The following is a 12622-nucleotide window of genomic DNA, read 5'->3' as shown; positions in this document are numbered from 1 at the left end:
ATCGTTCACCCACTGAGCAAGGGCAGGGATCGAACCCGAAACCTCATGGTTCCTAGTCGGATTCGTTAACCACTGTGCCACGACGGGAACTCCCCAATAATCACTTTAAAATAATGTTCAAATATATCCAAGTAAACTTTGATCTTAACAGAATTTCCTTAATTATACGCTTCTTCTGTTAGCAAGGGAACACGCTCATTTAAGATCAGGAGTATCGTCCCTTTGGCCATCCCAGCTCTCTGTATTATCATGAAGATTGCTTTTCAGACCAGTCTTCATGTGAATTTACTGGGAATGAAGCAGTTCTTCAGTGAGAAATGATTTGGCAGGTGATAGCACAAGGGCTAATGAACCCAGTGCAGTGCCAGCTATACAGAATTAATACATGCACTTAATACGTGCACTTTTCTCTTTCCTCTCCTTGCAACTCTGCAGTAAAAAAAAATTAACAAACCCACAGCCCCAAAGAACTGTACAAAACAGGAATGATTTCTACAGGTACTTTGACATAAATATTTTATAATTTATTGTAAAGACATTTTGCACACTACTGCCATAAATACTGAATGTGGTTTCTGAAAGTTACAATTTTAGGATAAAAATACTTCCTAAATACCATGGTAATGCACCTGTTTTCTTCTTAACCTCAGTATAACAGCCAAGACCCTAGCAGACAGGAAAATTTGGTGTCTTAGCTTACGAATGTAGTCTAATATATCAGAATATTGACAAGCATTTCCATGTGCTTCAGATGTACCGCTAAGATACGGATAGCCAACAAGATAAAAAGAAATACACACATTTCTAGTTACAGGTACTAACTAGAAATATTACAGTAAAGATGTATGTAATACCACCAATACAGATTTCTACACACCGGAAAAAGGTGACAACAATGAAATTAAGATATTTGGCATCAGGTAGATAACATCTAGGCTTTAGGGCTGATTTATTGCTTTCATGTACTGTACAACCTTGGCCTTTCAGAGCTAGAGAGTATACAATTCAGCTTTTTTGTTTTTTGGGCTGGGCTGGCAGGCATGTGGAAGTTCCCAGGCCAGGGAATGAACCTGTGCCATAGCAGTGGACCAACCTGCTGCAGTGACAATGCTGTATCTTCAAACTGGTATACCACAAGAGAACTCTGAGAGTACACAATTCAAAACACTTGATTTGTCCTTTTCTCATGCTAGCCTTCTTTGCAAATTTCCTAACTCCCACAGTCTTCTAGAATGATCTTTCAGATTTTCACTCTGAAAAAACACTTGGTCAAATCTCTTCTATACAGGGTCTCATTCTTCTCATGCCTCCTCTGCTTGTAGAGAGCTGGTCAAAGTCTTGAAGATGGAAACGAGTTGCCAACTGATTTACCATTTTCCTCAGGGTAAGAAATGCGGAAACAACTTGGAAAGTAAGAAATATAGTGAAGATGATATGTACTGCTTTTTCCAAGGGCAGATTTGTTAGGCCTTCATTAAAGAGCAAGAAAAGAATTAAAGGCAACTGCAATAAAAGGCTCAAAAGCCAAAAGCCAGCCAACTCAGGAACCTGCAATGATACACAATATTGAGTATCAGATCCGTGAAGTACAGTCTTTTGTTTATATTAACAAGCAAGTACTCAGCACAACTGTAAACCTTCACTGTGAGCTCTGCAATTCAAAAGGAATATAACAGGGTCCTTGTCCTCAGAGAACTTACAGTCTAGACTGGAAGGGAAAACTACTTTATGTGACAGCCCTAGAATACTACACACACTTTAGTGAATAATGAAATGCACTACTTAGGAGTTATAGACTAAATGCTACAAGAAATAAGACAGGAGGCTGAGTAGGGTAGGTAAAAGAAAAAACTCAAGGAGGTAGGCTTTTCAAGTTGGGTAGAAAGAGGAAGAGACAAGAAGTTCAGTAAGCAAAGACATGGAATAAGTATGACTGGGAATCAACACATCAGTCTGGAGCGGATGCCTGGGGTAGGAAAACGCAAGAAATACAGAGGGACAGGCTGGGTGGGGTCTAATTATAAAGGGCTTGGAAGACCACAGAAAGCTTTAGGCATTATCTCTAAGCTCTGGTAACTTTATTATTATTATTATTTTGCTTTTTAGGGCCCCGCCCGCGGCATATGGAAGTTCCCAGGCTAGGGGTTGAATTGGAGCTACAGCAGCCGGCCTACACCGGATCCTGACCCACTGAGCAAAGCCAGGGATCAAACCCGAATCCTCATGGATACAAGTCGGATTCGTTTCCCATGCGCCACAATGGGAACTCCTCTGGTAACTTTAAATGCTTAGGCAACATGAGGGTTCAGAAAACATGTGCCTGGCATAGGAAGTGAGTTTGTCATTTTCCCCATTTTCTTATTTTGAACAAGTGTTGGGTGAGAAGAAACTATCATTTCTTAAGTGTTGACTACATTCAGGCACTTTATATAAATTACTGAATGTAATCCTAACAACCCTATGAAGTAAATATTTCCCCCTTTTTATATGTGAAGAAACCAAGGCTCAAGAGATTAAGCCAACAGCCCACAGTGACAGACATGGTAAAGCTGGAGCCAGGCCTTGACTACAGGTCTTTGCTCCTTCCCCCGTATCCCACTGCCTTTTCCTTGTTATGAACACCTTTCTGCATTTAGGTGTAGCACTGAGAGCAAGGAAAGATGAGCCTACCTACCTTCTCCTGCAGGTTCCCCATGTAGCCCAGATACAACCTGATTGCTTCAATTAAGGTTATCAAGATGATAACAGTGACCACAATGAATTTGTAGTAATCAGGCAAGATTGAATACTGAAAAAAACAAACAAAAAACACGTTTGCAAAATCTCATATACGGTAAGACGGACCTCAGATTAGAAAAAAATATGAACTTTAATTATATTGACAATGTAATGCCAAGGATACAGAAGAGACCTCAGCAGAGGTAGCAAAGCTTAGATTTACCTTCATCTGAAGCATCATAACGCTGCTCACCCACCAAAGTGGGAAAAAGTAAGTGTTAAAATAAAGTGACATCTGCAATGCCAAACTGGAAACCATTTCATTATCTACAGAAGAAAATAGAGAGAAAATGAATAAACTCTTAATCCCGATCTATGCCCTATAAATCCTTTAGCTCTTTAGAATTAATAATAATACTATCAGCTCAACAAAAATCAAAATTTTAAGCCTAGTTATAATCACCGACAGCGAAAGGAGTCATCATAATACTATTTAGTTCCTATGTTGGCTACTAGGGGGCATATCTGATATTTTTCAATTACTTTATCATTTTCCATTATAGTCAGATGACTTTTTTTGCAACCTACTGGTATAAGGTAAAAGTGGAATATCAATATGAATCCTACTGAACAGATAATAATTACCTACTTTGTAGAGTTTTATGTAGAGAGCCTATGAAATGAACACATAAAATACATAAAAACTAAACACTCATATATAAACTAATCTCAAATAAAAACTTATCTCCTAGGAGTTCCCATCATGGCTCATCAAGTTAAGGATCCAGTGTTGCCGTGAGCTGTGGCGTAGGTGGCAGACCTGGCTTGGATCCCCCATTGTTGTGGCTGTGGTGTAGACCAGCAGCTGCAGCTCTGATTCAACCCCTAGCCTGGGAACTTCCATAAGTGTCGGGTACGGCCCTAAAAAACAAAACAAAAACAAGCAAACAAACCCCCAATCACCCTAAGTTATAATTAAACTCACCCTTTTTCAGGCATACTGAGGCTTTGGAGTCCAAGTAAACCCAGAACTCCCCAAATGCCCTCAGAACTCTGGATGCCAGTTTAGGACTCTTTGAGCCTTAATTTCTTTATCTGTAAAATGGTAATATTAAAATCACCTCACAGGTTGTTTGTGAGGATTAAAGATAATAGAAATTACTTCACTATAGAACCCTGCCTGGCCCTCAGTAGGCACTCAATAAATATTAATCTCCTAATTCCTTCTCTTTGTTGACTTATACACAGACTCACTGTAACCGCAGAACACAATATACTCAAATTTGAGACCCTCACAGAACATAGCATCTTGCTTTACACAAGGTAAAGACCAAATACAAATAAGTAGAAAGAATTAATGAACACATACTGTTATAAGGACATTAGCAGTAGAGCCATTCATGATACATGAATGAGTTTCATTTATCTAAGGTTGATTATAGCTGCAGCTGCCAGTCTACACCACAGCGACGCCAGATCCGAGCAGCATCTGTGACCTACACCACAGCTCACAACAACTCCAGATCCTTAACCCCCTGAGCAAGGCCAGGGATTGAACCCATAACATCATAGTTCCTAGTGGGATTCGTTTCCACTGTGCCACAATGGAAACTCCAAGAATTTGGATTTTTAAAATTGAGCCCCCCCTACAAGGCAGCTCTGTGGCACAATTGATAGTACATTGGATTTTTAATAGATAAGCAATGAGGTCCTACTGTATTGCACAGGGAAATATATCTGGTCTCTAGGGATAGACCATGATGGAAGATATGAAAAGGAATGTGTGTGTGTGTATATATATATATATATATTTATATATGTGTGTATATATATATATATGACTGGGTCACTTTGCTATACAGCAGAAATTTGGCACAACACTCTAAATCAACTATCCTTTGTTTTTTTAAAAAGGAAAAAATATAAAAAGACTTTATAAATTAGAAAACAAATGAGCCCTACAAATGCATCCTAAATTTGACTAAGAATTCTAACAATTTAAGAACAGATAACATACTTTGAAATCCACAGTTCTAAAAGAATGGATTTACAAAGACTAAATTTTTTTTTTTTTTTTTTAGGGCTGCCATAGGAAGTTCTCATGCTAGGGATCAAATCGGAGCTATAGCCACTGGCCTACACCACAGCCACAGCAACTCGGGATCTGAGCCGAGTCTGGGACCTACCCCACAGCTCATGGCAACACGAGATCCTTAATCCACTGAGCGAGGCCAGGGATAGAACCCGCATCCTCATGGACCCTAGTTGGGTTCGTTAACTGCTGAAGGTTCTAAAATTTCTTAAAAATATTTTTTTATTTTTCTCTATAGCTGAGTATTTTATATCTATCATTTAACAATTTTAAAATGTAAAATAATCATAGTCTCTCATAGCAAGGTTTTCTTTAGCTCCAAGAATATCCCTCGTTATTATGATCTACTTTTTAAACATTGTGTGATTATGATCTACTTTTGCTTGTACTTATTGATTAAATTGCCACTGATCAAGGCATGCATTCTTAAAATCTGTTAAATCTGAAGATAACTCACCTGCCTAGGATTTTTTTTCATAACAACCATACAACTCTTGGTCAGCTGTGGACAAGGTCATAATATACCCTTGTAATTACAGTACAGATAATCGAACCTATTTCAGATCCACAAAGAGGAAAATGTGGAAAAATATGATAAATTAGTTAAGCTGAAAATTTTTAATAACTTTAGAGCAAACACTGTAGTCAAATTTTGCAAAGAAGTTATTATGTTAAGAATTTTGTACACAAGCCTCTTAAGAGTTATGCTATGTCTATATTTCAGAGATCAAACTTATAATCATGCAGTTGAAAATCAAGTTAATATGTAAATGAACTTGAAAGCAAGCACAAGACATGAATTTACTAAATTTTGCAAAAGTACAAGTTGGGTTCTATAAATGGAATTTAAATTAAAACATTTTATAGTATAAATCAGGGGTAGGCAGACTACCAGCCAGCTGCCTGTTTTTGTATAGCAAGTGAGCTAAAAATGGTTTTTTCACATTTTTAAATGGCTGAGAAAAAATATCAAAGAATAATATTTTGCGACACTGAAAATCATATGAAATTCAAATTTTAGCATCCATAAATAGTTTTATTGGAACACTGCCAAGTCCATTCAATTACCATCATCTATGGCTGCTACATGCATCTATGGCCTGCAAGGTCTCAAATATTTACTATCTGGCCCTTTACAGAAAACCCCTGATACTTTACATCATCAGATTTTAGTGCCTGTTAAGCTTTAGAATCAGAAATGTAAAAGCCAATTTTTTTTTTTCACATTATGTTTTTCTCTGTACATCCTAAATCATGGAGGCCTAAATTGGAGGGACAGGCTAGTAATCAGCGTGGAAAAATGAAACTATGGGAAGAGACTTCTCTCTGCCTCCTTAAAAAAAAAAAAAAAATCCCTAAACCGAGCAAAAGGAAAAGATTTCTATTTCCCAGCACAGTTCAGTGATAAAAAGCGCACGGGTTTGGTTCACAGTATGTTGTCTATCATCATGATTTAAGAGGGGGAAACTGCGTTGTCACTTGTCATGTTGAATGTAGCATCATGGTATTCTGTTACTTGATTTAGGGCAAGAGTTATATATAGGGGAGGAGAAGAAAGCAGGGAGAGGGTGAGTTTTGTTGGAGACGATGCTAGTGTGGCAGCTGCCAATCTGAATTGGATAGCGTTTAAAATAGTTCATTATAACAAAAACAAAAACTTTCCATGCTTACTGCCAGAAAACGGACTTGTGGTGGAACGTACTTGTTCTGGTAGAAAAGAAAAAAAGGAAAAGATATTTTACTGGGGTTGGGGGTGGGGTGGGACGGGGAGATTGCCTGGGCTGTTTTCACTCCATCCTGGACATAATATGCCAGGGCGGATGCCGCAGAGGAAAAGCAAAGTCGGCCTTCTCAGCCTTCTCGGAGGGCGCGGGACTGGACGCGGGATGCGAAGGCGGGTTTTGTTCTTGTATTTTTTGAGGAAGGCTGGCGCCACGTCGGCCGCCCCTCTTGCAATTCGCCAGCGAGGCTACAGCACTATCAGCCGAAGACCGCCTGGGTATCTGGGCCCGAATATCTGGTCCCACCCCCAGCCCCAGACCCAGGCCCAGCCCCTCCTCCAAGGAGCCTCCCGCAGTGCGGGGAACTCTCTGAAGACGAAACCGCCATCTTTGGTCTGGGCAAAATCTGGCCGCTCCACGCGCTGCGCTGAGCCTCGGCCACTCACCCGGACCCTCGCTATACTCCGGCCCGGTCCGGTTGGAGTCGCTGAACACGGTCCGGCTGAAGTTTCCCAGCCGCTGGCGGACCGGACCCGGCAGCTCCATGCTCAGGCCTCAGTACTGCTCCCAGCTGGTCTTCGGGCACCGTGGCGCTTTGAGGTTCCCACAGCAACCCGGCCGCGCGAGGCTGGGGGCTGGGGCGCACGCGCGGCCCCGCTGCGGGGCTGAGGCGCCAGGCAGCCCTGGAAGATAGAGGAGTGCAGGGAGCCGGTTCCTGCCCAGCGCGTCAGCATGATGCCAAACCGCAGATTCCTAAGTCCTGCTTTAACGGCCACCATTTTAAAAAAGGAATAAAAATAATAATTAGTGACTAGAGTTGGATTGTGATACAAGGAGCTCTAAGACCTTGCCAGTGGGATACAATCTTTCTGGGAGAAAATATAGAATGAATGCTGAGTTAACAGACTGTTCATGACCCAGTAGCTTGTGTGTGTGTGTGATATTATTACATCCTAGGAATATTTTTTAACATATGCATGCCGTATGTATATAGACACATATGTATGTATACACATACATACTCTTATAGGAATACGTTATATATTAGGAATATTATATATATACATAGCATATATATACGATACACATATATATTGGGTGAAATACATTGCAGCAGTTTAAAAGCATGTTTGCAATGAATATTTAATGATGGGTTAACTTTAAATTAAAAAAAACCAGAAGTAAAACTAAGTAGGAATGAACCTAATTTAGTAAAATGTGTGTGTGTAAATATATGGGGAGCAGAGAGGGGGAGAAGCACTGGCACAAGCACTGTGGCTGCAAAAGAAGACTAGAAGAAAATAATCCAAAATGTTAGTAGTAATGTCTAGATAGTGATTGTGGGTGATTTAAAAAATTTAAAATAGGAATTCCTGTTGTGGCTCAGGGGTTTAAGAACCCAACATAGTCTCTGTGAGGATGTGGGTTGGAACCCTGGCCTTGGTTGGTTAGAGATCCGGAGTTGCTGTGGCATAGGCCTGCAGCTGCAGCTCCAATTAGACCCCTAGCCAGGAAACTTCCATATGTCACAGGTGTTGCTATAAAAAGAAAAAAAAAATTTAACCACTTAGTATTTTTCTAGCTTTCCCTCAAATAAGATGTATCGTTTCAGACAAACAAACAAACAAACAAACTGGTTAGGTACAATTATGTACGGAAAAGTGTACAAACTGAATATACAGGTGTAACAAGAACCCAGATCAAGAAATGTAACTTTGGAGTTTCAGTTGTGGCGCAGTGGAAACAAATCCCACTAGGAACCATGAGGTTGTGGGTTCAATTTCTGGCATTGCTCAGGATCCAGCGTTGCCTTGAGCTGTGGTGTTGGTTGCAGACGCGGCTTGGATCCTGTGTTGCTGTGGCATAGGCCTTCAGCTGTAGCTCGGATTGGACTCCTAGCTTGGGAGCCTCCATATGCCATGGGTGTGGCCCTAAAAAGCAAAGAAAAAGAAAGAAAAAAAAAAACTTAACTTTACCAGCACCCTCAGAAGCTCTCCTTTCCTATTTCCTTGCAGTCACTAACCCTCCACTTCTAACTAACCTTTCCTGACTTCTAATACCATAGAATAGTTTTGCCTATTTTTATTCTTTATATAAAAGTAATCATACAGCAAGTGCTTTAAAAAAAGAAAAAAAAAAAAGCTGACTTTTTGCCCTCTTTCCTTGCGGTGTGACCACACCACAGTAAGTTTATGCAATCTACTGTTGATGAGCATCTGTGTATTTTCTAGTTTGGAGCTATTGTGCATAGTGCCGCTTTTGGTGAATATATGTCTTTTTGGGAACATATGCATGTATTTTTGTTGAACTTATCTCTAGGAATGAAATTGCTGGCTTATGAGGTATGACCCAACTTTAAAAGATCTTGCCAACAGTTTTCCAACGTGGTGGTACCAATTTCTACTACCTCCAGTAATGTACGAACATTTCTGTTGCTCCAAATCTGTCATCAGTCCTTGTTTTCCATACTTTCCTTTTAGCCATTCTGATGGGTATGTGGTAAACTATTATTTTTACTTCATAAAAGAAAGCCACACTTATGTATATAAATGTCAAGAGCAAGGTATAGGAGGAAATAGCTACAATAGGTAGAATTTCAAAATAATTCAACAAATGTTAATTGCCTTCCTACTGCTTTTGGGCATTGTCCTAGACTAATTAGTGGTATAGTCCCTCCCCATCAAGAAAATCAGCCAAGTGAGAGACATGGAAACAAATAAGTAGAGCACACTTCAGTAATTAACATAGATGAGAAAGCAACTGATTCTGGTCTGGGATGTTGGAGGCGGGGAAAAGCTGGCTAACTTCTGCTTCTCTTCAAGGTGGAGCTCAGGCCTCAGCATCTCCAAAAAGGTTTCAAGGACCTCCCTGAAGCTGGTTTAAGTGCCCTCCTCTGTGTTTGTCAAAGCATCTTCCTCTCTGTTACTTAGCTCACAGTGCCAGTCACTCTGTACTGTACTTGTCTATTTATGTCTGTTTCTCTTGCTGGTTCACAAGCTCTTTGAGGTCAGGGATGGGCTTTCATCTTTATATCCTAAACACTAGCACAATGCCTGACCTAGAATGGGAACTAGATAGCCACTGAATGAATAAAGGGAATCAAACGTCTAAAGACCATTCCCATATCTTTCTATTTCTAGTTCAAGGATTTAGCCAGCCTTCATATAAGTTTCACTCCATAGAACAGAGAATTCATGTATTAAAACACAGTGAATTAGAGCAACCAAAATGATTTTAAACTTAGCAACCAAAAAACCCCCAATTTTCATCTGTTCAGTTAACCAAGATTTTTATAAAGGGTACAGTGGAACAGGAAGCCATATCCTCTGATAATTGGATTATAATTTAAAAAATCTTACTGAGTAAAGCAATCAATAATGTGTACAAATTGCCTTAAAACTATTCCTAGCTTTAAGACACGAGTCTGGGAATTCCTTTGTGGTACAGTGGATTAAGGATCTGGTGTTGTCACTGCAGTGGGCTTGGGTCATTGCTGTTGTGTGGGTTCAATTCCTGGCCATGGAATTTTCATGTGCTGCAGGCACAGCCAAATAAAACTGGAAGCTAAAAACAAAAACCCAAAACCAAGGACCTCCCCACCCCCCGCAAAAAAAAAAAAAAACACCACTCCACACTATTCCAAATTTTAAGCTCTATTTGGAGGAAATAATCAATAATCATAAAAACAAAGTTTTATACACCAAGAAATTACTTCTAACATTACCAGTGTTAGAAAAAGTGTGTAGAAGCATTTGAAATGTATAACCACAGGGCCCAGTTAAGCAGATTATGATATTATGGTGAAGTGTTAGGCTGTAGTGGAAGGGATGCCCTTGCAAGTAGAGAGAGCAGGGTTCAAGTTTGTTAAAATCCTCATTTTACTATGTAAGAGCCATGTGATTGCTTTCAGACCTTTGTTTTGTAAAGTGGAGAATAGTGATAACTCATTGTTACGGTTGATGTGAAGGTTATACCATTAAATAGGACTTTCTATAAATGATAGCTTTTATTGACACATCTATTAAAATGATATTTGTGAAGAAGAAATATCTACAGTGGGGTGAAATCATACTAACATTTAATTTTCTGTACCTTTGAGGCAATATCTCTATTGCTTTCCTAGTAAAGACGGCAGATGTGATTAACCATAAAATGGTCCATGTGTGTTAACCAAATCTGTCAAAATCTTGAGTGAAGATTTTAAAAGTATTTTAAATACTTTTTTCTCAGCATTGAAAAAAGATGGAACACATCTTTTTTTTTTTTTTTGCTTTTTAGGACCATATCCGAGGCATATGGAGGTTCCCAGGCTAGGGGCCGAATCGGAGCTACAGCTGCTGGCCACAGCCAGAGCCGCAGCAGTGCAGGATCCAAGCCTCATCTGTGACCTACACCACAGCTCACAGCAATGCCAAATCCCTAACCCACTGAGCAAGGCCAGGGATTGAACCTACAACCTCATGGTTGGTTCCTAGTCAAATCTGTTTCTACCGTGCCATGATGGAAACTCCAGGACACATCTTTTTTAGACTGCAGTTATTTCATCAAAATCCTGGAGGAAAAATTGATAAAGCTGTGTGTATTTTTCCTTTTATTTACTATTCAAATTTCCTACAATAAGCATGCATTTCATAGTTTGAAACAAATCCTATTAAAAATGGGGGGAAGAGGCAATGATGGCACAAAAATATATTAGAGATTTTTAAGAGGAAAAAGCTGTGGTTTGGAAATAATAGAGCTTTTTTTTTTTTTTTTTTTTTTTGCTTTTTAGGGCCACATCTTTGGCATATGGAGTTTCCTGGACTAGGGGTCTAATCAGAACTACAGCCGCTGGCCTACACCACAGCCACAGCAATGCCTGATCTGAGCCATGTCTGCGACCTACACCACAGCTCATGGCAACACCAGATCCTTAACCCACTGAGCGAGGCCTAGTCGGATTCGTTTCTGCTGCGCCACGATGGGAACTCCAATACTGCCACTATTGATGTCACAAATTGTCCAAGGTCTCAAAGAATTTTCCAAATATTACTTTGTTAGTTGATTCTCACAATAGTTAGAAACAATCACACTGGTGAAATGCTGAAGGACAGAGAGTGGACTCCACTTTTGTGGAATCAAGAGACTAGCGTAATTTGGATTTTTCACATTCTAGACCTATTACTCAGGATCTAAAGAGAGAAGTGTGGCTTTCCATTGTTAAAATCACAGGGGTCATTCCCAGCAAGATTAATAAGTAACCCTATAATGTTAAACAGTTTACTTCTTACACCAGGAATGGTGGTCAGAATAATAGCTGCCTCTCCAATAATTGTTTAATATATTTCATTGGGATTTAATTACATCTATGATTTACCATCCTAAATATTTATTTTCACAAAAAATTTTGAGTCTGTGCAATGATTTTTCCTTTTTGACAAGAGGCAAAATTACCTGATAATAATATCCTCTATGGCAAGAAACTGATTTGGGGAGTAATTAAAAAATTTAAAATTACCCCTTACCATAATACAGGTATAAATTATTTCTACTTGATGCCAATAAAGAGTTTAGAAACAATATTTTCAAGTGAACATATTATTCAATTTATTGCCTTAAAGTGAACTGAGACACTTATAAGAATTTAAATTTAAAGATAAGTTATGGAGTTCCCGTCGTGGCGCAGTGGTTAACGAATCCGACTAGGAACCATGAGGTTGTGGGTTCAGTCCCTGCCCTTGCTCAGTGGGTTAACGATCTGGCGTTGCCGTGAGCTGTGGTGTAGGTTGCAGACGCGGCTCGGATCCCGCGTTGCTGTGGCTCTGGCTTAGGCCGGCGGCTACAGCTCCGATTGGACCCCTAGCCTGGGAATCTCCATATGCCGCGGGAGCGGCCCAAGAAATAGCAACAACAACAACAACAATAACAAAAAGACAAAAAAATAAAAATAAAAAAAAAGATAAGTTACATATGTGGGTATAATGTCTTCAGCAATGATTCCACATCAGCATCTGCATTGAAAAAATCTCATACCACTCAATATAAAAAAAAAAACAAAAACAGGAGTTCCCGTCGTGGCTCAGTGGTTAACAAATCCGACTAGGAACCGTGA

General features: G+C 39.7%; 1 protein-coding gene across 4 annotated transcripts; it reads right to left on the bottom strand.

Moving 5' to 3' along the window:
• Nucleotides 1-499: 499 nt before the first annotated feature.
• Nucleotides 500-7221, bottom strand: TMEM17 (transmembrane protein 17). 4 transcript variants are annotated; one of them, XM_047781977.1, is made up of 5 exons: nt 6978-7210; nt 6482-6517; nt 2942-3045; nt 2675-2788; nt 500-1548 (listed from the first exon to the last, which is right to left on the bottom strand). In XM_047781977.1, the coding sequence occupies exons 1-5, from the start codon at nt 7075-7077 to the stop codon at nt 1270-1272; spliced, it is 633 nt and encodes a 210-aa protein (XP_047637933.1). In that variant the 5' UTR covers nt 7078-7210; the 3' UTR covers nt 500-1269. The 4 variants fall into 4 exon arrangements, with proteins under 4 accessions (XP_047637933.1, XP_047637934.1, XP_047637935.1 ...); XM_047781980.1 differs by having other exon boundaries at nt 1487-1548; nt 2671-2788; nt 6978-7221; XM_047781978.1 differs by lacking the exon at nt 6482-6517 and having other exon boundaries at nt 6978-7206.
• Nucleotides 7222-12622: the final 5401 nt, after the last annotated feature.

The sequence above is a fragment of the Phacochoerus africanus genome, chromosome 5 (assembly GCF_016906955.1).
Source record: "Phacochoerus africanus isolate WHEZ1 chromosome 5, ROS_Pafr_v1, whole genome shotgun sequence".
In the NCBI taxonomy this organism is placed as follows: Eukaryota; Metazoa; Chordata; class Mammalia; order Artiodactyla; family Suidae; genus Phacochoerus; species Phacochoerus africanus.
Note: the sequence above shows the minus strand (reverse complement) of the source record. Positions and strands in the feature narration are given on the sequence as shown.

Coding starts and splice junctions, on each gene's coding strand:
- TMEM17 (XM_047781977.1), bottom strand. CDS start 7,077: ATGGAGCTGCCGGGTCCGGTCCGCCAGCGGCTGGGAAACTTCAGCCGG. Junction 6,518..6,977: donor GGAGTATAGCGAGGGTCCGG/GTGAGTGGCCGA, acceptor CTTTTCTACCAG/AACAAGTACGTTCCACCACA. Junction 2,789..2,941: donor TTATGATGCTTCAGATGAAG/GTAAATCTAAGC, acceptor TGTTTTTTTCAG/TATTCAATCTTGCCTGATTA.